The sequence below is a fragment of the Ipomoea triloba genome, chromosome 1 (assembly GCF_003576645.1).
Source record: "Ipomoea triloba cultivar NCNSP0323 chromosome 1, ASM357664v1".
NCBI lineage: Eukaryota > Viridiplantae > Streptophyta > Magnoliopsida > Solanales > Convolvulaceae > Ipomoea > Ipomoea triloba.
This window is the reverse complement of record NC_044916.1, coordinates 5,834,761-5,860,328: the sequence shown is the minus strand read 5'-3', so window position 1 is coordinate 5,860,328 and position 25,568 is coordinate 5,834,761. Positions and strand designations below refer to the sequence as shown.

The window sequence follows — 25,568 nt, the reverse complement described above, 5'->3', positions numbered from 1 at the left end:
TAGTGGTACTAAAAAAAAATACTAATGACTAGGTCCATTTGTTAGTGTTGGCCGTTTGTGACCAACTTGGATATAAAATATTTAAAGAAAATTGACGAGTTTGATGGTGCATGATTAATAATAATATTATAAATAATAATAATAATAATAATAATTTGGTTGATAGACTTGTTTATTTATATAACTTATCAGAGACTAATGGAAGATTGTTGGTAGTCATAGTATAAGAGTTTCACCTAATGTGGTAGATTTTTTTGTAGGCACTAGACATATATTGCTCTTTCCTGTTAACAACTATTGTTTCATATGGACCATGGTTCACATAGTTGTGTGCACTTGAACCATGATAAAAAAGTACATTTTTAATATAAACTGAAGGTACATTATTTGTGTTTATAAAGTACATTGTTTGACTATTGAAAGAACATTTGCATATTATCAAATAATGTAGATTCAATACACAAATAATATATTTTTACTATATTAAGTATGTACCTTGTAATCTTGTATTCATGGTTCACATAGTTGTATGAATAATGCTGACTCTATTACAGTGTAGTATCCTCGAACTCACCACCTCCCGTATACAGGAAAGGGTTTGATACCACTGGACCACAAGGCCCTTGGCAATTTACCCCTATTTAATGGGCTCTTGATTCAACATAATTTACCCATTCATTATTCTTTTGGGACAAGGTGTGGACTGTGGAGGGCATGGATTGATACAACATCCAATAATGTTTGATATTATGTAGGCAAATTATACTATGGACTAGGATCAATATTGCAATGTGAACAACTGATAAATGTTTATTTTTAGTATTATTGAATATTCATTATATTTTTAATCTACTAAAAGTTTATATTTTTTAATAGTATATCTAAAAATAACATTCAATATACTAATAATGAATCTTATGTTAATGGTTTATTTTGTAAGCTGGACCATGATCTGTCGTATAATGATTGATATTATTTATACACAAAAATAGAAATTATTAATTATGTTTTGAGTATAATATCATATACGACACGTGATTGATGTTTACCTTTGATTAGTTAAATTGCTAGGAACAGCTCATTAGGTGTATAAATAAAGACCAAGTTGACCCATTAATTAATTGGTTGTTACTTGTTACGTTGTAGAGCAATGCAAGTTGGAGATTAAATATTTTGAGGGAGTTAGTGGCCGGCGGGATTAATTAATTTGGAAATGGTATCTATCTCACCAAACGAGGGATTAATTTGGTGTATATATTTGCAGCAAAAACCATGTTGAATCACCCCCACAATTAAGCAAATCCATCTTTAATTTGTGATAAGTTATTTCACTTTTTTTTTTTTTTTTGGTGTAGGCTAAGGTTTTCACCATCTAACACAGTAACTAATCTTCTCGCAGAATTGTAAAGAACTCTATTGGGTGAGACGATTTAAGGTTGCTCCATACCAATGCCATGGATCGAACTCTTGACTTTTGGTAAAAAAAGTTAATTCGCTCATTAGTAACCCATGAAAATAAATTTGGAAGTGACTAATATGGAATGGTATTGTAGAGTTAGTAACATTTACAGTAGGTAAATTACTAATAACTAACCAATGACATTGTGGTTTAGTGGCACGAAGTTATTCTCACAAATGGATGTCATGGGTTAAAGCCTAGTGGGGGCAGTATTGACTCTTTGTAAAAAAAAACATTACTAATGATTTGGTCCATTTGTTAGGCAAATTATGCTATGGACGCGGCTCTATGTTCACAATTTTCGAACTCTATGTTCACTATTTTAGATCTAAATATACAAAATTACATTACTCAAATATTCACAATTTTTGAAATCTATATGCACAATTTTGTTATATAGATTAAAAATTGTGTTATACTGTTGAATATAAAGTTATAAAATTTTAATATAGAGTTATGAAATTATGAATATAGAGTTTTAAAATTGTGAACATGGACTCGGATCCACCTTGTAAGGTGGACTCAGATCCTTAGCATAACAACTCATTTATGTTGGCCGTTTGTGACCAACTTGGATATAAAATATTTAGGTCCTAGTGTTGGCCGTTTGTAACCAACTTGGATATAGTATTTAGGTCCATTTGCTCAATTATTATTCCATGGACCATAGTCCACACATTTGCTTTCAAAAAAAAATAAAAATAGTCCACACATTTGTGTGAACTATAAATTAAAAATGCATTTTCATATACTAAACGTATATTATTTGTATACATAAAGTACATTATTTAAAATTACATAATTTTTTTATATTTTATCGAATAATTTACATTCAATACACAAATAATGTACTTTTAATATATTAAAAATGTATATTATATTCATAGTCCACACAACTATCTGGACCATGGTTCGCAGAATAATTTGCCCCATACGCTAGTGTTGGCCGTTTGTGAACAACTTGGATATAAAATATTTAAAGATAATTTGACTGGTTTGATGGTGCATGAATAATAATAATAATAATAATAATAATAATAATAATAATTTGGTTGGTAGACTTGTCTATTTATATAACTTAGGGATTAATGGAAGATTGTTGGTCATCGCAGTGTGAAGTTTCACACAATGTGATAAATTTTTTGTAAGCACCAGATATTGCTATTTCCACTTAACAATCATAATTCCATGAATCATGATTCACACTGTTGTGTGGACTTTGAACATAAATAAAAAAAAGTATATTTTTAATATAAACTAAAAGTACATTATTTGTGTATGTAAAATCAATTGTTTAAAAATAAATTATTTGATTATTGAAGATACATTATTTTGCATATTATCAAATAATGTACCTTTAATACACAAATAATATACTTTTATTATATTAAAAATGTACCTTGTATTTATGGTTCACACAATTATGTGAACCATGCTCCATTGAAAAATTCTTGAGTCAACATAATTTATCCGTTTATTATTCTTTCATACCGAGGTGTGGACTGTGGAGGCCATGGATTGATACAACATCCAATAATGTTTTATATTACGTAGGCAAATTATACTAGGACTAAGATCAACATTATAATGTGAACCACTTATAAATGTTTGTTTTGAGTATAATGAATATTCATTATATTTTTAATGTATTAAAAGTTTATTTTTTAATAGTATATCTAAAAATAAATATTTAATACAAAAAATTAAAATTCGATGTACTAAAAATGAACGTTCAATATAATAATAATGAATCTTATATTAATGGTAAGCTAGACCATGATCCGTAGCCGGGCCGGATTTTAGGGCGTACAAGATGTGCAACAGCACAGAGCTCCAAAATTTTGGGGGCCTCTAGTCCAATCCTGCGTCCAATAGTTAATATATCATATATCAGTAGTTATGCCGTGGACCTGGGTCCAAAAACGATGCTGTTTTTTTTTTTTTTTTATTACTAAACATATTGGCCTGAAATATGGAACACAAAGTCTACATTCACATACACTATACTCTACATTCACAATTTGTAAATTCCACATTCACACATTACAAGGATTATATATTTAATAACTATATTACCACTGTTATGCATTCACACATTCAAAACTCTATATTCACAGGTCCTATACTCCATATTCACAATTTGAGAACTCCACATTCACACATTACAAGGCTACAAGTTGCTAGAACTTCTTAACTCTATTACAGATTCACACATGCATAACTCTACATTCACGATTTCTATAATCCATATTTACAATTTGAAACCTCCAAATTCACACATTTCTGGGCAACTCTACATTCATACAATCATAAGTCTACATTCACGATTTCTATACTCTACATTCACACTTTGAAACCTTTACATTCACACATTTTTGGAAAACTCTATATTCATCAATATGTTTACTAATTTAAAAAAAAAAGAAAAAAAAAGAATACAAAACGACGTAGTTTTGGACCCAGATCCACATTGCAAGGTGGACTTGGGTCCACAACATAATTTGTGTTAATATATGTATTTGCATCAAAGAATGCTAGAAGGACATCTCTTTTTAAATAAAATATTTGTAATTTGCATTATGTTTAGAATTTTGTTCATAATAAATAAAGTTTGAATTTGTTTCAATTTGCAGTTTATTTATATGATAGGGCCTCACTTATTTATCAATACAATGCCACGCAAATATAAAAACCCGCCCTGATCCATAGTACAATGATTGATATTATTTATACACAAAAATAGAAATTATTATTTATGTTTTGAGTATAGTATCATATATGACACGTGATTGATGTTTACCTTTGATTAGTTTTTTTTTTGAATGCTATCGACTCTATTACAGTGTAGTATACCTTTGATTAGTTAAATTGGTAGGAACAGCTCATTAGGTGTATAAATAAAGACCAAGTTGACCCATTAATTAATTGGTTGTTACGTTGTAGAGCAATGCAAGTTGGAGATTAAATATTTCGAGGGAGTTAGTGGCCGGAGGGAATAATTAATTTGGAAATGGTATCTATCTCACCAAAGGAGGGATTAATTTGGTGTATATATTTGCAGCAAAAACCATAATGTTGAATCACCTCCACAATTAAGCAAATCCATCTTTAATTTGTTCAATTGCTATACTTAAAACACCCAATCTGATCTGTGTTTTGCCATAATTATGGCTGGTGCTATTGTTGATTTTGTAGTTGGAAAGCTGAAGGAGCAAGCTTTCCAAGAAGTATTATTCCAGTGGAGAATCAAAGATGAGGTGGACAAAATCAGTGCTCGGCTAGCCAACATGAAAGGCTACGTTGAGGATTCTTCAGGGAAGGGGAAACAAGACACCAAAGTAGCAGAGAGCTGGGTGACACAACTGAGGGATACCACACTTGAAGTTGAGGACTTGGTGGAGGAGTTCATGTTGGATTCCAAGCTTGTGGAACTCAATACTCCTCCCTTCAATTTCTGTGAAGTCAAGTCCCTGTTTGCCAACGTGCAGAGGTTGGTGGAGAGGGTGAAGATCCAGTTTTGCTTCCATCAGCAGTTAAAAGCCATGGATGAGAAGCTACTTGCTCTGGAAACAGAAAAATCAAAGTACAGTATAAAACTCAAGACAAACGATGACGGAAAAAATGAGTTACTGATGGGCAGTGGGAGTGGATATATGGTGGGGATAGACGCAGTGGGGATTGACAAGCAGGTGGAGGACATAGCACAACTGATTCAGAAGCGTAGAGAGCAGATGTTGGTGATCACAGCTTGGGGAGCCGGAGGTTGTGGGAAAACCACTTTGGCCAAGCAAGTTTATGAAAGAGTGGTGAAGGATAGGAGCATTGATTATTGTTGGTGGGTTGATGTGAACCACTCCTCAGATATTGAATTTGTTCTGAGGGAAACAATCAATGGGCTGTACAGAATTGATGGAACAGAGATGCCGTCGAAACTGGAGGGAGCAGGTGGAAAATCTCTTGAGAACCACATCTGCGATTACTTGAAGGAAAAAAGGTATGTTGTATTCTTTGATGATGTGTGGGATGAGGAGCTGTTGAGTCAAATCAACATTCCGGTCCATGAAGAATCTGCAATTATTATCACTAGCCGTGATAAAGATATTGGTAGGGACTCATTTTTTGGGGCTACGCCTCATTGTGTTGAGGTGAAGCCACTAGAATTGGATATCGCATGCAACCTTTTCTGCAAATATGCTTTTCCTCCTCCTGCTAAGCCTGAGGGCAACTGGCCTAACGAGACTGTTAAAGAATTGGGAGAAGCATTGGTTAAGAGATGCACGGGTTTACCTGTTGCAATTCTTGCAATGGCTAGGTTGATGTCCCAAAAGGATGATAATCCAACGAATTGGAAGGCAGCTGTGGAAAGCCTTGACTACTACTCAGCAGAATCTGGGAGTCTAAAATGTGTGAACAGAGCCCTATTGTTGAGTTACAATGAGCTCCCAACTCACCTCAAGTCATGTTTCTTATACTGTGCAATGTTCCCCAAAACAAAGAGCCTTCATGTGAAAGAGTTGATCCGGATGTGCATAGCGGAGGGGTTTATCGCAGAGCATGGTGGCAGAGCACTAGAAGTCATAGCAAAGGATTACCTCCTTCAGCTCAATAATAGAAGCTTGATTCAGATGGTCCCCACAGAGTCTATATTTATTAGAAGGGACGACGACGAAATAAAAATGCATGACCTGTTCCGTGATGTAGCTGGTGAGGTGATTAGAAGGGAAATGTTTGCTGAAATCAAATTGAGTGGAATGCATAATACCAAACTTGAGTGGAAGCAAAGGCGTAGTTTGATATTCCTGAAAGGCAAGCCAATGGTGAATCTTGAAAAGGGCAATATGAAGAAGCTACGTACACTCATCATCGACGGTGAATGGATTATTGTGAATTCGCTCCCTCAGATGCTCCAAAACATGAAGTTGCTCAGAGTTTTGGTGTTGCAATTGTTACCTATTGGTGTGGAGGAACTGCCCAATGAGGTTGGGGATCTAATTCATCTTAGGTACATCAGTCTTTCTGATAGTTATGCAATTAGACATATCCCTGATTCCTTAGAAAGATTGCACAATCTACAGACATTGGATTTAAGACGTACTTCGGTGAAGAGTTTGCCTAAATCCGTGTCACAGCTTATGCAGCTAAGACATCTCTTTGGAAACTTTAACTTACAAGTGGCAGATATTGTATTCACATCTTCTCAGCTTCAAACATTATCTGGCATAGTGGTTAATACCATCCAAGCAAGAGAATTAGTAAACCTCACACAACTCACCGAGTTGGACATTACATTCACGGAAGGGGAGGAATGTTGGAGAGGAATTTGTGATTCTGTCAATAAAATGACAAATCTTCGCTCTCTACTTATTCAGTGTCAATCTAATCGATTCATTGAAGGTGATGGTATGGTATGGGAATTTGGAAATTTCTCACCACCCCTTTATCTCGAGAAGCTCGCGCTCGATCATTTTTATAAATCGGTGAAGTTTACTTGCACTCTTAACTATCTTCGCTCAATCAATATACAGCAGTGTTATGTAGATGGGGATTTCTTCAGTATTTTGGAGAAACTGCCAAGCCTGGTGTGCCTCTACATTGATCCTTACAATGGAAAACAGTTATTGTGCAGTGACGGAAGCTTTCCAAAACTCAAGAAGCTAGAGATATATGCCAAGAAGCTTACCAAGTGGGAAATTGGAAAAGGAGCTATGAAATATGTTGAGTCACTAGTTATACGTGATTGCTATAGTCTAGAAATGGTTCCAGAAGGGTTGAGAGAACTTGAGTATTTGAAAGAATTGCGTATATCCCACCCATCTCAACTACTTGTTCAAGGGATAAGAGCTAAAGGATCGGATCGACGGAAGATTAAAGATATATCAAGAGTTATTCTTCAAAATAATGATAATAAATTCAGAACAATGATAAACAAACTGTCCGGCACAAGCTCTCTGCAAAAGTCAACACCAGAGTCCAGAACCTCTTAAGAAACTGCATGTAGTTTCTCTAGTTTGTTATTGGGGTATGTATATTCTTGTATTCTCCTTTATAATACCAAGTAGTTATCCTTGTTTAGGTGCAGTGAGAATAAACACTCTGTAGTCTGTACCAGAGCCGCAAACTGCTCTAATAGTCTTTTCAATAATTATTTCACATTTTTGTGCTTTTCAGTGCATATTTTTGTCTTCTAGTGAAGATTGGTGTGCCTTCTGTGCATATTATTGAAGATCGTAGGTGACGAATTTTTTTTAAAGAGCAGTTGAACTAAGACCAGGTTCGCATGTTTTGTCAGAGGCTTTCTTCGCACCAGAGTCTAAGTCTATATATCCTCAAGCTCGAGTAGTCTCATTTCGTAACCGAGCCGAGCTTGAGCCCACCTATTATATATTGAGCTCAAGCTCAGCATAGCTTGTTTACCAGCCTAGATATAATAGTAAATGATGTGATGAGTGGTAATGCTAGTTAGGGAAATCCATGAGTCAACAAGTTTTGGCTGCTATTTTTCACCTGACTACTGGATGCTTAGCTTCTTGATTAAGGGCGAGTGGATTATTTCTTCAACAATGGTAGTATCTAGGATCTTGATAGATGCCAGAAGTTCTTAACTTTTTGGATCAATTAAGAGAAGTTAATGACAAGTAAATGCTTTAAAGAACCCAATGTGTGGTATTTTTACCTTAATATGCTAACAAGTGCAAAAGTACTTCGTGTAGTGTGTTTTAAAGGATTTTGACAGGTATGGAAGCTTTGAATAACCAAGGAACGAGTCAGGTATGGAAGCTTTGAAAAGGGCAATATGAAGAAGCTACGTACACTGATCATCCACGGTAGTGGGATCATTGTGGATTCGCTCCCTCAGATGCTCCAAAACATGAAGTTGCTCAGAGTTTTGGCATTGGGACGGTTACCTAATGGTGTGGAGGAACTACCCAATGAGGTTGGGGATCTAATTCATCTTAGGTACATCACTCTATATGGTAATTATAAGATGACACATCTCCCTGATTCTTTGGGAAGATTGTGTTAGAATAATTATCATTGTTATTATATTATTCATTATTATTTTTCTATGGCTCATAAATATTTATTTATATTTAATAATAATAATAATAATAATTCTTTTATTGGTTAGATAATATAAGGAACAGTTTCAACTGCTCAGATAACCATCTCACGTTGATGAAACTGTGAGATGGTTTTATCAACTTCTCAGGGACTATGGTCCTCCCCCAACCTTCTAAAAAACACTAAGATCCTCTCTCCATCAGAGTTCTTAGGCTAAGGAAAAGCTCAAGGTCTGGAGGGAGAAACCAAGTCTTCATTGAAGCATCTGCAAAACCATGGAGCCAGGTATGTTGTTTAAACGCTAATTAAGTATACGTGAATATATGTTTTATCTTACATGTGGTATCAGAGTCAGGTTGTAGAATATATGTTTTTCCATATATTATGATGAGGAGAATTGTCAGGTTGCGTATGTAGGTATTGTTTATTACCAGCATGAGTGTTTTTTTTTTTTTTTTTTTTTTTGTTTCACCAAAAAAAAAAGCATGAGTGTTTTGCAGGAAACAATCGCTGCTTATTATTTAGTGATGCAATTGATCTATTAAAATATATGGCTCACTTTTATTGATCTGTTAAGCTATTGCATCACTTCCTGCTATTTACTTTTTCGGCATTAATTTCAATTCCCACTTATTTATATGTTTTTGGAATTGTTTACGTTGTTGATATATTCATATGAATAAGTTTATACGTGGACCTCAAGCACACCGTTTATACATATGGAATGTTTATATATATCATGTATTTCACGGCTTTGGCTTCGTAATTATTGTGCATTTTCGGCATGTGTTTGCTGTTTGCTGTTTCCGTAATATTACTGCATATTATTAATGTTGGCCACTCCTGTAATTATGATATTGCAGATTAGATGGATAATTACGTACAAACTGCTTATTAGTTTGTAATTAACCGTAATTAATTTGAATATCATATTTTCATTATGTATTAGGTTTATTCTATTAGAATTGAATTACGTATATTATTCCACATTAATTTTCTGATATTATTTATTATGGTATATTTGTTTGATATCTAATTATGATTATTTGTTAGTCACCAAAGTGACCAAATTATAAAGTTTCGTAGATATCAAATTTAAATAAAAATTCAATTACCCATGATTATGTGATGCTTATAATGAAATAACATGATTTTATTTTTCTATTATATTGGGTAAATTGAAGTTTAATAATTATGAAATATTTAAGAGTCGCCTAAAGGTTGATCAATTATTTCATAATTATAAACATAATAGCGATTAATTATTTATATTTGATTGGGTTGTTTAGCATATCCAAAGATAGCAAACAAGTCTAGTCATAATATAATTAATAGCCAATTATGTGAAAATTGCAATAATTGAACATCGTTATGTTTAATGTTATACGTTGTTAGAGTGCCAAAGGAGACCTTCAATGTATTTAATTGTTTACGAGTATGTTAGTTAAATGTATTTACTTTGTGTTAATGTAGAATTAATGTCTAAGTATTTTATATACATTGCAGCATTAAGTTGTGTTTCAATGCTTTCGCAAGTTGCGTCTATTGTAAAGTTTAATGGGCTGAATTTTGCTGAGTGGCATGAACAAATTCAGTTTCACCTCGATGTTCTGGATCTTGATCTAGCATTCTTGACTGACAAGCCCGCTGCTATTGATGATAATAGCAGTGCTAATGATGTAGCCTTCCATCAAGCATGGGAAAGGTCAAATAGACTTAGCATAATGTTTATGCGAATGACACTTGAAAGCAACATCAAGTCAACAATTCCCAAATTTGATAGTGCTAAGGATTTGTTGAAACATGTGGAGAAAAATTCACTTTCTGAATGTGCTGATAAGGCCCTAGCAGGCACACTTATGGGTAAACTGACCACCATGAAATTTGATGGTTCGCGTTCCATGCATGAGCATGTTACTGAGATGTTAACCTTAGCAGCAAAATTAAGATCCATGGAAATGGAAGTGAGTGATACTTTCCTTGTTCAATTTATTTTAAACTCGTTGCCTCACGAGTATGAGACATTCCAAGTGAATTATAATTCCATTAAAGATAAGTGGAATGTGCTCGAATTGCATAAAATGCTAAATCAAGAGGAAAGAAGGCTTAAGGGACAAGGGATTCACTCAGTTAATCTCATGAGTCAGTCAAGGGCTGGTAAAAAGTTTGGAAAGAATAATCAGAAGGGTAAGAAAGGACCAATGAAGACTAATGAGTCCTCTTCTCAAATCCACAATAAGGAACATAAGAATGACAAGTGTCATTTCTGCAAGAAATTTGGACATTTTTAGAAAGATTGCCTTAAGCGTAAGGCATGGTTCGAAAAGAAAGGTATAAATTTTATATCAGTATGTTTCGAATCAAATTTAACTGAAGTTCCTTATAATACTTGGTGGATTGATTCTGGTTCCACTACTCATGTTTCGAATACTATGCAGGGATTCCTTATGACCCAAACCATAAAGCCAAATGAAAGATTTGTGTTCATGGGGAATAGAGTTAAAGCTCCAGTAGAAGCCATTGGAACTTATCGTTTAATTTTAGATACTGGACATCATTTAGATTTGTTTGAGACTCTTTATGTTCCTTCAGTTTCTAGGAATTTAATTTCTTTGTCAAAACTGGACTCTGTTGGTTTTTCCTTAAAGTTTGGAAATGGATGTTTTAGTTTGTTCAAACAAAATCACTTTATTGGTTCTGGTATACTTTCTGATGGTTTGTACAAATTAAATCTTGACAATCTTTTTGCTGAAACCCTTTTAACCCTACATCATAGTATTGGAACTAAACGAGGTTTAGTTGATGAAAGATCAGCTTACTTGTGGCATAAACGTTTGGGTCACATATCCAAGGAAAGGATTCAAAGACTTGTAAAGAATGAAATTCTTCCTGAATTGGATTTTACTGATCTCGGTATTTGTGTAGATTGTATTAAAGGAAAACATTCAAATCACACAAATAAGAATGCAGCCACAAGAAGTACACAACTCCTTGAAATAATACACACTGATATATGTGGACCTTTTGATGTTCTGACTTTCGGAAAGGAAAAATATTTCATCACATTTATTGATGACTTTTCACGTTATGGTTATGTCTATTTGTTGCATGAAAAATCTCAATCAATAAATGCCTTAGAGGTATTTGTGGAAGAGGTTGAAAGACAATTAGACAGAAATGTGAAAATTATAAGGTCTGATAGGGGTGGTGAATATCATGGGAAGTATAATGAAAGTGGACAATGTCCTGGTCCATTTGTTATATTTCCTGAAAAACGTGGTATTTGTGCTCAATACACAATGCCCGGAACACCGCAACAAAATGGTGTTGTAGAAAGGCGTAATCGCACCTTAATGGAAATGGTTAGGAGCATGATGAGTTATTCTTCTTTACCATTGTCATTGTGGACATATGCTTTAAAAACCGCCGCTTATTTATTAAACAGGGTTCTTAGCAAGGCAGTTTCAAAAACACCTTTTGAACTGTGGACTGGAAGGAAACCCAGTTTAAGGCACCTTCATGTTTGGGGATGCCCGGCGGAGATACGCATTTATAATCCACAGAAACAAGACTCAAGAACAACTAGTGGATTTTTCATTGGTTATCCAGATAAATCTAAAGGGTATAGATTTTATTGTCCTAGCCATACTACAAGAATTGTTGAAACTGGAAATGCCAAGTTCATTGAGAATGATAACATAAGTGGGAGTGATGAACCACGAAAAGTGGAACTTAAAGAAGTTACGGTGCAAGATTCTCCGATAACTTCTTCTCAATTTGTTGTTCCTGTGCATCAAATTACTTTACCCGGAGTTACTCAGATTGTTCATCCTGCAACGAATGAACAATTTAATGACTTACCTGAACAACAAATTAATTATCAACCACTCCATGATGAAGTTAACAGTGAACCCACGAATGATATTCCTACAGAAGTAGCATTAAGAAGATCTCAAAGACAAAGGAGATCTGCTATATCTGATGATTATATGGTTTATCTTCAAGAATCAGATTTCGATATTGGAATTGATAAAGATCCAGTTTCATTTTCACGGGCTATAAATAGTCCTAATTCTTCTAAATGGGTCGAAGCCATGAAAGATAAGTTAAAATCAATGGAACATAATGAAGTATGGGTTCTTGTTGAATTGCTTGAAGGTTGTAAGCCAGTTGGCTGTAAATGGATTTTTAAGACCAAACACGACTCAAATAGCAATATCGAACGGTACAAGGCAAGACTTATTGCCAAAGGTTTTACTCAGAAAGATGATATTGATTTCAATGAAACATTTTTGCCTGTTTCAAAGAAAGATTCATTTAGAATAATTATGGCACTAGTAGCTCATTATGACTTAGAGCTATATCAAATGGATGTGAAAACAGCCTTTCTGAATGGGAATTTATCAGAAGAAATTTACAAGAACCAGCCTGAGGGTTTTTCAGTTGAAGGAAAGGAACACATGGTGTGTAAACTTAACAGATCGATATACGGACTTAGACAAGCTTCTCGACAATGGTATCTTAAGTTTAATGATATTGTAATGTCCTTTGGATTTAAGGAAAACACTGTTGATCAGTGTATATATCTGAAGGTCAGTGGGAGCAAGTTTATATTTTTGATTCTGTATGTCGATGATATTTTGCTTGCTACTAATGATCTTGGTTTAATGCATGACACCAAGATGTTTCTTTCTAAGAACTTTGAAATGAAAGATATGGGTGAGGCATCCTTTGTGATTGGAATTGAAATATTCCGTAATAGATCACAAGGAGTGTTAAGATTATCTCAGAAAGCATATATTAACAAAGTCTTAGAAAGGTTTAGAATGGAAAAGTGCTCTACATCTGTTGCTCCAATTCAGAAGGGGGATAAGTTCAGTCTTATGCAATGCCCAAAGAATGAATTGGAGCGAAAGGAAATGGAAAATATTCCTTTTGCATCTGTCGTTGGGAGTTTGATGTATGCTCAAACATGTACCCGACCAGACATTAGCTTTGCTGTCGGGATGCTTGGTAGATATCAAAGCAATCCTGGTATGGATCACTGGAAGGCTGCAAAGAAGGTGTTGAGATACTTACAAGGCACAAAGAAGTACATGCTTACTTATAAGCGGTCCGATCGCCTTGAGGTGATAGGATACACGGATTCAGATTTTGCCGGGTGTTTGGACACAAGGAAGTCCACATTTAGATATCTGTTCCTTTTAGCCGAGGGGGCTATCTCTTGGAAAAGTGCGAAGCAGACTGTCATTGCTGCATCCACTATGGAAGCTAAGTTTGTGGCATGTTTTATGGCCACAAATCATGGGTTATGGCTGCGGAATTTTATTTCAGGACTTGGAATTGTCGACAGTATTGCTAAGCCGCTGAAAATTTATTGTGATAATGACGCAGCAGTCTTCTTTTCTAAAAACGACAAGTATACAAGTGGTGCTAAACATATTGATTTGAAGTATCTTGCCGTTAAAGAAGATGTTCGGGAACGAAGAGTATCAATTGAACACATTAGCACTAGATTAATGATTGCAGACCCATTAACTAAAGCCTTGCCACCAAAGGCTTTTAATGAGCATGTTGAGAGGATGGGCGTTATTGAAAACTGTTAACATTATGTTAAGGTTTGTGTTTTGATATATTAGATACTTGGAGCTCAATATAGTTTCGTTCCTGTATTAAGTATCCTGTTTAGTTTGAAGTATATATACATGGATGGCTTCCATTAAAAATTCTTCCAAGTCTTGTGGTTGTCATTGACTCATTGTTGATATTTTTATTTAGGCCATGTTCGGTAAATAATGGCTTTATCAGTAAATTTTGACTTATTTGAACACTATTAGTTGTTTAACTTGGTTAAAAAATTAATATAAGTGTTTAGTTAATAAACCTTTTGTAACTCCAAAATACTAAAATTGAATAGACTAATCAAAGCAGCCTTTTTAATTAGATTTTTGAAAAGAAATTATACCAAACAACTATTAACTAGCAGCTAATTTACCAAACACCTTTCTACAATCAGCTAACGTTATCAACTAATCATAATCAGCTAATGTTATCAACTAATCATACCTTCTAACTCAGTCAGCTAATAGCTATAAGCTAACAGTCATTTACGAAACAGGGTCGTAGTTGAAATAATCAGTTTTTTTAACAAAAATCTTTATGTACTTCTACATTACTCCATTAGTTGTACATGTAAGTGCACAAATGATGCACATTAGTATTGGCTTAATTATTTGACAAACTTTAGGTTAGTTTATTCTATAATAGGTTAGGTTGATATTTTCAATGCTCATTATGTTCCTGGATCCTNCGGTACAAGGCAAGACTTATTGCCAAAGGTTTTACTCAGAAAGATGATATTGATTTCAATGAAACATTTTTGCCTGTTTCAAAGAAAGATTCATTTAGAATAATTATGGCACTAGTAGCTCATTATGACTTAGAGCTATATCAAATGGATGTGAAAACAGCCTTTCTGAATGGGAATTTATCAGAAGAAATTTACAAGAACCAGCCTGAGGGTTTTTCAGTTGAAGGAAAGGAACACATGGTGTGTAAACTTAACAGATCGATATACGGACTTAGACAAGCTTCTCGACAATGGTATCTTAAGTTTAATGATATTGTAATGTCCTTTGGATTTAAGGAAAACACTGTTGATCAGTGTATATATCTGAAGGTCAGTGGGAGCAAGTTTATATTTTTGATTCTGTATGTCGATGATATTTTGCTTGCTACTAATGATCTTGGTTTAATGCATGACACCAAGATGTTTCTTTCTAAGAACTTTGAAATGAAAGATATGGGTGAGGCATCCTTTGTGATTGGAATTGAAATATTCCGTAATAGATCACAAGGAGTGTTAAGATTATCTCAGAAAGCATATATTAACAAAGTCTTAGAAAGGTTTAGAATGGAAAAGTGCTCTACATCTGTTGCTCCAATTCAGAAGGGGGATAAGTTCAGTCTTATGCAATGCCCAAAGAATGAATTGGAGCGAAAGGAAATGGAAAATATTCCTTTTGCATCTGTCGTTGGGAGTTTGATGTATGCTCAAACATGTACCCGACCAGACATTAGCTTTGCTGTCGGGATGCTTGGTAGATATCAAAGCAATCCTGGTATGGATCACTGGAAGGCTGCAAAGAAGGTGTTGAGATACTTACAAGGCACAAAGAAGTACATGCTTACTTATAAGCGGTCCGATCGCCTTGAGGTGATAGGATACACGGATTCAGATTTTGCCGGGTGTTTGGACACAAGGAAGTCCACATTTAGATATCTGTTCCTTTTAGCCGAGGGGGCTATCTCTTGGAAAAGTGCGAAGCAGACTGTCATTGCTGCATCCACTATGGAAGCTAAGTTTGTGGCATGTTTTATGGCCACAAATCATGGGTTATGGCTGCGGAATTTTATTTCAGGACTTGGAATTGTCGACAGTATTGCTAAGCCGCTGAAAATTTATTGTGATAATGACGCAGCAGTCTTCTTTTCTAAAAACGACAAGTATACAAGTGGTGCTAAACATATTGATTTGAAGTATCTTGCCGTTAAAGAAGATGTTCGGGAACGAAGAGTATCAATTGAACACATTAGCACTAGATTAATGATTGCAGACCCATTAACTAAAGCCTTGCCACCAAAGGCTTTTAATGAGCATGTTGAGAGGATGGGCGTTATTGAAAACTGTTAACATTATGTTAAGGTTTGTGTTTTGATATATTAGATACTTGGAGCTCAATATAGTTTCGTTCCTGTATTAAGTATCCTGTTTAGTTTGAAGTATATATACATGGATGGCTTCCATTAAAAATTCTTCCAAGTCTTGTGGTTGTCATTGACTCATTGTTGATATTTTTATTTAGGCCATGTTCGGTAAATAATGGCTTTATCAGTAAATTTTGACTTATTTGAACACTATTAGTTGTTTAACTTGGTTAAAAAATTAATATAAGTGTTTAGTTAATAAACCTTTTGTAACTCCAAAATACTAAAATTGAATAGACTAATCAAAGCAGCCTTTTTAATTAGATTTTTGAAAAGAAATTATACCAAACAACTATTAACTAGCAGCTAATTTACCAAACACCTTTCTACAATCAGCTAACGTTATCAACTAATCATAATCAGCTAATGTTATCAACTAATCATACCTTCTAACTCAGTCAGCTAATAGCTATAAGCTAACAGTCATTTACGAAACAGGGTCGTAGTTGAAATAATCAGTTTTTTTAACAAAAATCTTTATGTACTTCTACATTACTCCATTAGTTGTACATGTAAGTGCACAAATGATGCACATTAGTATTGGCTTAATTATTTGACAAACTTTAGGTTAGTTTATTCTATAATAGGTTAGGTTGATATTTTCAATGCTCATTATGTTCCTGGATCCTAGCAAAGTCTGTTTTGTTTTATCAAGTCTTATGGGTTTGTTTTAAATGAGTGGACATTATCTTTTCAAGGGAGAATATTAAGCTAATGGTTGGAAAAGTTGGTTACGTGACTTACTATATAAAGGAAGGATTATGAAGCTTCTTTTGACAACTTTACAAGTGAGAATTTCGAGATCTATTAAGCTAAAGAGTTTCCTGACACTATTTCGAGATCTATTAAGCTAAAGAGTTTCTTGACACTGTTTCAGCAGAATCTGTGTTCTTTCTACTTGGTTCCTTGTTCATGACCTGGTGCTGATTCAACGTGTTGAGGCTGCACGAATCCAATCACTTGAAGATGTTTTGAAGATTGTTTGATGAATGTTGATGTAGTAGGTTTTGGACCTTGTGTATGTTTAGCATGCAGACGTAGGAGATTTGGCTCCGAACTGCGTAATCATTTGTTGTGTCCTGGTTTTACTTTCTTTATATTTTATCTTTTTATGTTTAAATCAAACTAATTAAAAGATAAGATAATCTGTCTTTAAAATCAAGTTGAACTTTTAGTTTTCGTACATTCAAGACTCACGATTATAATTTCAGTACAAATTCACTTTTATTTACCTAATAAAATTTGTACACGTGACGGGAGTTATATTCTGTGAGAGTACATATATCATTTTCCGTATATTAAACATAATGTTACAATACATGGACTTCTAAATGAGTTGGTCTGAATATACCAAGATGTTGGTGTTCTTTTTATGTAATTCCAACTACATATCCAGCGCGCACACATATATATATAGTCAATACTCGATTTGGTTCAACGATTATTAAAATTTTACTATTTTCGCTCTAAATTTTCAAACTTGTTCAATTTTATTTACAACTGTATAATTTTTACCTAAAATAGTCCTTTGTCCAAACTAAAATAAATTAGGACCATTTTACTTGACAATTGCATAATCGAAAATGAAATTGAACAAGTTTGAAAGTCTATGACCAAAGTAGTAAAATCATAATAATTGAGGAACCAAATCGAATATTGTCTCCCTATCTTTCTATCTAGAAAGTAAGTTCTCTATATTAAGGACTAAAAAGAACATTTATCCATCATGTAATGTAAAACAATGAGTAGAAACCATGGAAGCAATTTTCATTCTATTCTATCTTGGCAAAAACATTAAATTAAAAAGATTGGGTAGCTAGCTAGTTGCTATAGCCTATAGCTTCAGGTTCAGATCAACGACTCCATTTGAGTGACTGTTGTACCTTCTTTTAGGGCATTTATACACCAAATTAATCCCTCAGCTCATCAATATACTAATAATTAACCTCCATTTTCTTGATTAAAAGTTTAAAACTCCTCGAGTTAGAATCCAACTGTGCATTCGAGTTTGAAGTGTCTTATTCAATTGAGAAATAATTGAAGGACCAAAACAATTATTTTTCTTATTTAAAAATGAACATTTAGTATAAAAAATTAACGTTCAATGTACTAAAAACGAACCTTCAATATACTAATAATGAATCCTATGTTAATTGTTATTTTGTTAGTTTGAGCATGATCCGTAGGATAATGATTGTTATTATTTATACACAAAAACATAACTTATTAATTATGTTTTGAGTATAGTATCCTATATGACATGTGATTGATGTTGACTTTGATTATTTAAATTGCTAGGAACAGCTCATTAGGTTAATCACCCATTAATTAATTATTGAGTGGGTTAGAGGTGGGATTAATTAATTTGATAATGGCATCTATCTCAACAAATGAGCTGAGGGATTAATTTGGTGTATATATTTGCAGCAAAAACCATGTTGAATCATCCCCCAATAACGCAAATCGATCTTTAATTTGTTCAATTGGTATACTTTACTGAGAAGACACAATCTGTGTTTCACCATAGTTATGGCTGGAGCAATTGTTGATTTTGTAGTTGGAAAGCTGAAGGAGCAAGCTTTCCAAAACGTAATATTCCAGTGGGGAATCAAAGCTGAGGTGGAGAAAATCACTGCTCGGCTAGCCAACATGAAAGGCTACGTTGAGGATTCTTCAGGCAAAGGGAAACAAGACACCAAAGTAGCAGAGAGCTGGGTGACACAACTGAGGGATACCACACTTGAAGTTGAGGACTTGGTGGAGGAGTTCATGTTGGATTCCAAGCTTCTGGAACTCAATACTCCTCCCTTCAATTTTTGTGAAGTCAAGTCCCTGTTTGCCAACGTGCAGAGCTTGGTGGAGAGGGTGAAGATACAGTTTTGCTTCCATCAGCAGTTAAAAACCATGGATGAGAAGCTACTTGCTCTAGAGACAGACAAATCAAAGTACGGTATAAAACTCAAGACAAACGACGATGGAAGAAATGAGTTACTGAAGGGCAGTGGGAGTGGATATATGATGGGGATAGAAGCAGTGGGGATTGACAAGCAGGTGGAGGAGACAGCAGAGCTCATTCAGAAGAAATGTAGTGAGCGGATGTTGGTGATCACGGTTTGGGGAGCTGGAGGTTGTGGGAAAACTACTTTGGCCAAGCAAGTTTATGAAAGAGTGAAGAATGATGGGAGCATTGATTGTTTTTCGTGGGTTGATGTAAACCACTCCTCAGATATTGAATTTGTTCTGAAGGAAACAATCAATGGGCTGTACACAAGTGTTGGAACAGAGATGCCATCAAAACTGGAGAAAGCAGATGGAAATTGTCTTCAGCACCACATTTGCGATTACTTGAAGGGAAAAAGGTATGTTGTATTCTTTGATGATGTGTGGGATGAGAAGCTGTTGAGTAAAATCAATATTCCACTCCATCCTGCATCTGCAATTATCATCACTAGCCGTGATAAAGGTATTGCTAGCGGCTCTTTTCTTGGGGCTACGCCTCATTGTGTTGAGGTGAAGCCACTAGAATTGGATATAGCATGCCACCTTTTCTGCAAATATGCTTTTCCTGCTCGGGTTTACCTGTTGCAATTCTTGCAATGGCTGGGTTGATGTCCACAAAGGGTGATAATCCAGCAAAATGGAGGGATGCTCTCCAAAGCCTTGACTACTACTCAGCAGAATCTGGGAGTCTAAAATGTGTGAACAGAGCCCTATTGTTGAGTTACAATGAGCTCCCAACTCACCTCAAGTCATGTTTCTTATACTGTGCAATGTTCCCCAAAACAAAGCGCGTTCATGTCAAAGAGTTGATCCAGATGTGCATAGCGGAGGGGTTTATCAATGAGGATGGTGGTAGACCACTAGAACGCATAGCAAGGGATTACCTCCTTCAGCTCGATAATAGAAGCTTGATTCAGATCGTCACCACAGAGTCTATATTTTTTGGAGTGGACGACGAAATTAAAATGCATGACCTGTTCCGTGACATAGCTGGTGAGGTGATTAGAAGGGAAATGTTTGCTGAAATCAAATTGAAGCATAACACCAAACTTGAGTGGAAGCAAAGGCGTAGTTTGATAATCCTGAAAGGCAAGCAAAAGGTGAATCTTGAAAAGGGCAATATGAAGAAGCTACGCACACTCATCATCCACGGTGGAGGGGTTATTGTGAATTCGCTCCCTCAGATGTTCCAAAACATGAAGTTGCTCAGAGTTTTGGTGTTGCAATTGTTACCTATTGGTATGGAGGAACTGCCCAATGAGGTTGGGGATCTAATTCATCTTAGGTACATCAGTCTTTTTGATAATTATGCAATTAGACATATCCCTGATTCCTTAGAAAGATTGCACAATCTACAGACATTGAATTTGAGTCGTACTTCGGTGAAGAGTTTGCCTAAATGCGTGTCACAACTTATGCAACTGAGACATCTCTTTGGAAACTTTAACTTACAAGTGGCAGATATTGTATTCACATCTTCTCAACTTCAAACATTATCTGGCATGGTGATTAATACCATTCAAGCAAGAGAATTAGTAAACCTCACACAACTCACTGAGTTGGACATTACATTTAAAGAAGGGGAGGAATGCTGGAGAGCAATTTGTGATTCTATCAATAAACTGACAAATATTCGCTCTCTATTTATTCTATCTCAACATAATCGATTCAATATGGTATGGGAATTTGGAAATTTCTCACCACCCGTTTATCTCGAGAAGCTGGCGCTTTATAATTTTCAGAAATTGGTGAACTTTACCTGCACTCTTAACTATCTTCGCTCAATCAATATACAACAGTGTTATGTAGATGGGGATTTCTTCAATATTTTGGAGAAACTGCCAAGCCTGGTGTGCCTCAACATTCACTCTTACCGTGGAAAACAGTTATTGTGCAGTGACGGAAGCTTTCCAAAACTCAAGAAGCTGGAGATATTCTGCGAGGAGCTTACCAAGTGGGAAATTGGAAAAGAAGCTATGAAATGTCTTGAGTCACTATCTATACGTAAATGCTATTGTCTAGAAATGTTTCCAGAAGGTTTGAGAGAACTTAAGTATTTGAAAGAATTGCATCTATTCTGCCCATCTCAACTACTTGTTCAAGTGATAAGTGTTGACGGTTCGGATCGATGGAAGGTTGAACATATACCAAGAGTTATTATAATACAAAAGGTTGGTGAAAAGCCTTTTCTTTTAAGTTAACAAAAAAAAAGTTTTATTTTTATACTTTCATCTTGTTTTTCAATTCTTCCAAGTCTTGTGGTGGTCATTGTTGATATTTTTATTTAGTTCAACTAATCAATTTTTTTTTAATCTCTTTGTACTTCTACATTATTCCATTAGTTGTACATTTTCACTTTTATTTACCCAATAAAATTTGTACACATGACGGGAGTTATACTTCATAGAAGTACATATATCATTTTTCGTATATTAAACATCATGTTACAATACATAGACTTCTAAATGAGTTGGTCTGAATACTTTATGTAATTCCAACTTACATATCCCCCGCGCACACATATAATTGATACCCGATTTGGTTCATCAATTATTAAAATTTTACTACTTTCGTCATCAACTTCCAAATTTGTTCAATTTCATTCACAACTATATAATTTTTATTTAAAATAGTCTTTTGTCCAAACCAAAATAAATTAAGACCATTTTAGTTGACAATTGCATAGTCGGAAATGAAATTGAGCAAGTTTGACCAAAGTAGTGAAATCATAATAATTGAGGAACCAAATGAGTATGGTCTCCATATCTTTCTATCTAGAAAGTAAGTTCTCTATATTAAGGACTAAAAAGAACATTTATCCATCATGTAAGTAAAACAATGACGACTAGAAACCATGGAAACAATGGACATTCTATTCTAGCTTGGCAAAAACATTAAATTAAAGAGATTGAGTAGCTAGCTAGTTGCTATAGCTTCAGGTTCAGATCAACGACTCCATTTGAGTCACTGTTGTATCTTCTTTTAGGGCTTTCTTCTACATCAGTTTGTGCCTTTGCAGCTGGGAAGAAGCTGAAGATGTGCGGTTCACCTGATTCATTCATCCCCGACCGTTTGATGAACTCTTCACCACCGCCTCTCTGTATGTATATTTGAGAGACACAAGTTCGTTGAGTTAGAAAATCAACTATATATGGTTGCATCTATCTCTGATCTAATCTACAATTACTACTATTATTTTTCACCTGACTCGATGCTTCTTGATTGAGAGCGAGTGGATTTCTTGAACAATGGTGGTATCTTGGATCTATTTGTAAAGCTGCTGGAGGGGCCAATGAGAGGAAATCGCCACTAAGACCTCCGTTTTCTTGATTAAAACTCCTCGGGTTGGAATCAAACAGTGCATTATTCGAGTTTGAAGTGTCTTCCCTGAGAAAGATGCAAAATGACTAACAATACGTTCGACATCAAATAGAAATCTGGGTATGGAAATCAATCATATCATACCTTATAGGCAGATTGCGCGATTCTACATTGACGACTATGCTACCATTGGTACAGGATGTTGGTTCATTTGGTCTAGACGTGGAAGGAACATAGCCAGGTGGAAATTTGCAATTAAATGAGGGAAGAGGTGGATATTCTGGCGAGAAAGGATATGGCCTCTTAACACCGACCATCTAAATCAAATCAGTAATAAACAGAAAATAGCATCAACAAAACGAGTTTCAGCACAAGAAATTGCTAAAAGAGAATCACACAAATTCAGTTTTTATCCAAATTTCGTGAAACAAATTGTAAGAGTAAACAGCTGCTGAAGCATAAGAATATGATATAACATTCAAGATTCAATGTATTTGTTTTTTCCAAGAAAAAAACACAATCCATAGTAAAGAAATGAATGCTCTATAGAGAAAAGTATCCAAAGGAGTAAACTAATGGGAACCCTAGTAAATCATATTCCCACAAGATTTGATTTAACCAGACATTTAAATCCATTTCAACATAATACATGAATAGATCAAAACGCAAGCTTGGAAATACCTTCACTTCCTCAGGCCACAGAGGTGCATAATCATTGCCACGGTAATTTTGGTTTGAAGGGGGCTCTATCTGAAAATTCCTTACAGATGATGATGAAATCTCAGACAAGATGTTCACCTGCAACCGTTCACAACCCAATCAGCCTTAACAATTCAAATACATCCTCAAAGACACTATTGAGTACTGAAAACTGAATTTAGTTGGCTAACCATTGATGAAGAAGCAGGTTGCTGATACTGTTGTGATCTCGGCATTGCACTAGGGAGAGGCAAAACTGAGGTATGTGATTCGATGGGCAAGTTTATGTTAGGCCTAAAAGTGATTCCATGGTGATCCAACCTTTGATTCTCTCCTTCAAGATTGTATTCACCATTCCACAATTTGGGCCAGTAACTATTGCCCGGAATCATCAGGGCCGACCAACCCCTCTCACCTCCTCCCAGATTCAATTGCTTTGAAAATTGAACAGCGGGATTCGAATGCAAAGGCTGATCAACCTTCGGGACACACGAGGTTGGGGACGCTCTAAAGGCAGAACTCGGTGAGGCGATATCAGGGGGTGGTGGTGGGGGTGGCAGAGGGATTGATGAAGGGGAAGAAGAAAGGTGAGGCCTAGAGATATTGGGTAATAAAATGCTAGATGGTTGTGGCATTTGTAAGGATGTTAGTGAATTCATGGATGAAACCATTGAATTGGGTGACAAAAGGCTAACTGCTTGGAAAGCATTATTATCTCTTCTATGTTGTTCCTCTAATCTAATCTTCTCCAGCTGAGCAACCCCTAATCCTCTTTGGGGGACTTTTTTGGGTTTCATTTTTTTGGAAGATCTACTACTACAAACACCCCCACCCACACCTTCACCACCATCACTGCTACTATTACTACACTTCTGGGGATGTTCTTCTTGGCCCATTGCCATCAAATCCCAGCAAAAAGTTCAAGATTTTGAGTGAAACAAACTCAGAGGGAGACTATATATATATATATAGACACATAAGATTCATCCCCACATAACACCATTACAATAATAATCCTTAAGATACAACAAAATCTTGAAAATTTAAAAGAGAATTCCACAAAATCTGAGAGAGTTGCATATAAAAGAAAAGAACCCAAAAATGGCAAGGAAATTTATTTCATGATAAATCAAGAAAAGGGCAAAGTCAAAGAAAAAAATACGCAGATTCCAAATTTATCATCTCTAGCTGATCACATAAGATCTCGCAGGTTATGGAGTCAAGATCGGCAGCTTTTTTGGGAAGAAAAAACACCCCCATAATTCAGCAAAGATTGTAACTTTCTGGTACACATATCTTATATATATCAAGAAAGAGAAAAAAAAAAAAAAGAAATAAAAATTCAGAAAAAAAAGAATCTGAAGGCTTCGGATTTTTCTCACACCCAGTTGTTAGAGCTGTCTGAGAAACAGATCAGATCAATAATATATGTAAAGTTAAACAAAATAATGCAAAGATATTGTGGGGAGCAAATAAATTTTTCAAAATTCAAGTTTTAAATGCAAAATCTAAAGCCGCCTATATAAATGCCATATTTTTCTCTCTAATTTCTTGCCAGAAACCCCGCTCCACACTTCCATTTCCGCTTCCTAGACCGACTCTAATGTATTCCTATTCTCTCTCTCTCTATCTCCTCTGATTTTTCTTTTGATTTTAATTAAACATTTGAAATCCAAATGAAGAAGAGATAATCTAAATGCATAATTTGATGCCATATCAGGCAGTACGAAGAGGGAGAGCATCTTCATACTTTCCCCATTTTACTGCTGTGTTTATTGGGGGACCCCTGGGGTTTTCTGTACTAACACTTTAAGCCTCCATATTTCTTCCGGTTTGAATCCCAATCCCAAAGGCCTTCACACCCCGACCCAACATAATATTTGGAAGGATATAAATTACAGAGATTCAATGGCTCAACAATCAGTACCAAATATTGGTACATATAATTTTGGACATAATTCCCACACTGCCACAGTCAATGTTCGCAGTCCCAAATTATTATTACAAATAATAGCTCTTTTGTTGGATGCCTAACAGTATATCAGATATAATTTTTTTTATATATTATTAATATTATATTTTAAATTTTTAAATTTTATGCAACTACTAATTACATTTTTAAATATTTTATTTAATAATTCTGTTACTATGGATAAAAATAGTAACGTTGAAAATATTGATGTTGGTGAAACTATATAATAAGAAAAATTTTATGATATATTATAACATGTTTTGTAATAAAATTATAAATGATAAGAAT

The 25,568-nt window shown here is 34.9% G+C and overlaps 5 protein-coding genes across 5 annotated transcripts; 4 read left to right on the top strand and 1 right to left on the bottom strand.

Annotated features, from left to right (window-relative positions):
• The first annotated feature begins 4,626 nt into the window (after positions 1–4,626).
• Positions 4,627–7,443, top strand: LOC116018878 (disease resistance protein RPM1-like). Its single transcript, XM_031258937.1, has one exon. The coding sequence runs from the start codon at positions 4,627–4,629 to the stop codon at positions 7,441–7,443; it is 2,817 nt and encodes a 938-aa protein (XP_031114797.1).
• An 809-nt stretch (positions 7,444–8,252) lies between these two features.
• On the top strand, positions 8,253–10,812 carry LOC116018789. Its single transcript, XM_031258824.1, has 2 exons — positions 8,253–8,433; positions 10,028–10,812. The coding sequence occupies exons 1-2, from the start codon at positions 8,253–8,255 to the stop codon at positions 10,810–10,812; spliced, it is 966 nt and encodes a 321-aa protein (XP_031114684.1).
• An 8,005-nt stretch (positions 10,813–18,817) lies between these two features.
• On the top strand, positions 18,818–19,897 carry LOC116018570 (disease resistance protein RPM1-like). The gene has a single exon (XM_031258635.1). It carries the CDS (start codon positions 18,818–18,820, stop codon positions 19,895–19,897), a length of 1,080 nt encoding a protein of 359 aa, XP_031114495.1.
• On the top strand, positions 19,897–21,489 carry LOC116018413 (probable disease resistance RPP8-like protein 2). Its single transcript, XM_031258623.1, has one exon. The coding sequence runs from the start codon at positions 19,897–19,899 to the stop codon at positions 21,487–21,489; it is 1,593 nt and encodes a 530-aa protein (XP_031114483.1).
• A 517-nt stretch (positions 21,490–22,006) lies between these two features.
• Positions 22,007–25,095, bottom strand: LOC116020574. The gene is made up of 5 exons (XM_031261047.1): positions 23,500–25,095; positions 23,291–23,407; positions 22,754–22,926; positions 22,492–22,675; positions 22,007–22,386 (listed from the first exon to the last, which is right to left on the bottom strand). Exons 1-5 carry the CDS (start codon positions 24,208–24,210, stop codon positions 22,216–22,218), a joined length of 1,356 nt encoding a protein of 451 aa, XP_031116907.1. The 5' UTR covers positions 24,211–25,095; the 3' UTR covers positions 22,007–22,215.
• Between the last annotated feature and the right edge of the window lie 473 nt (positions 25,096–25,568).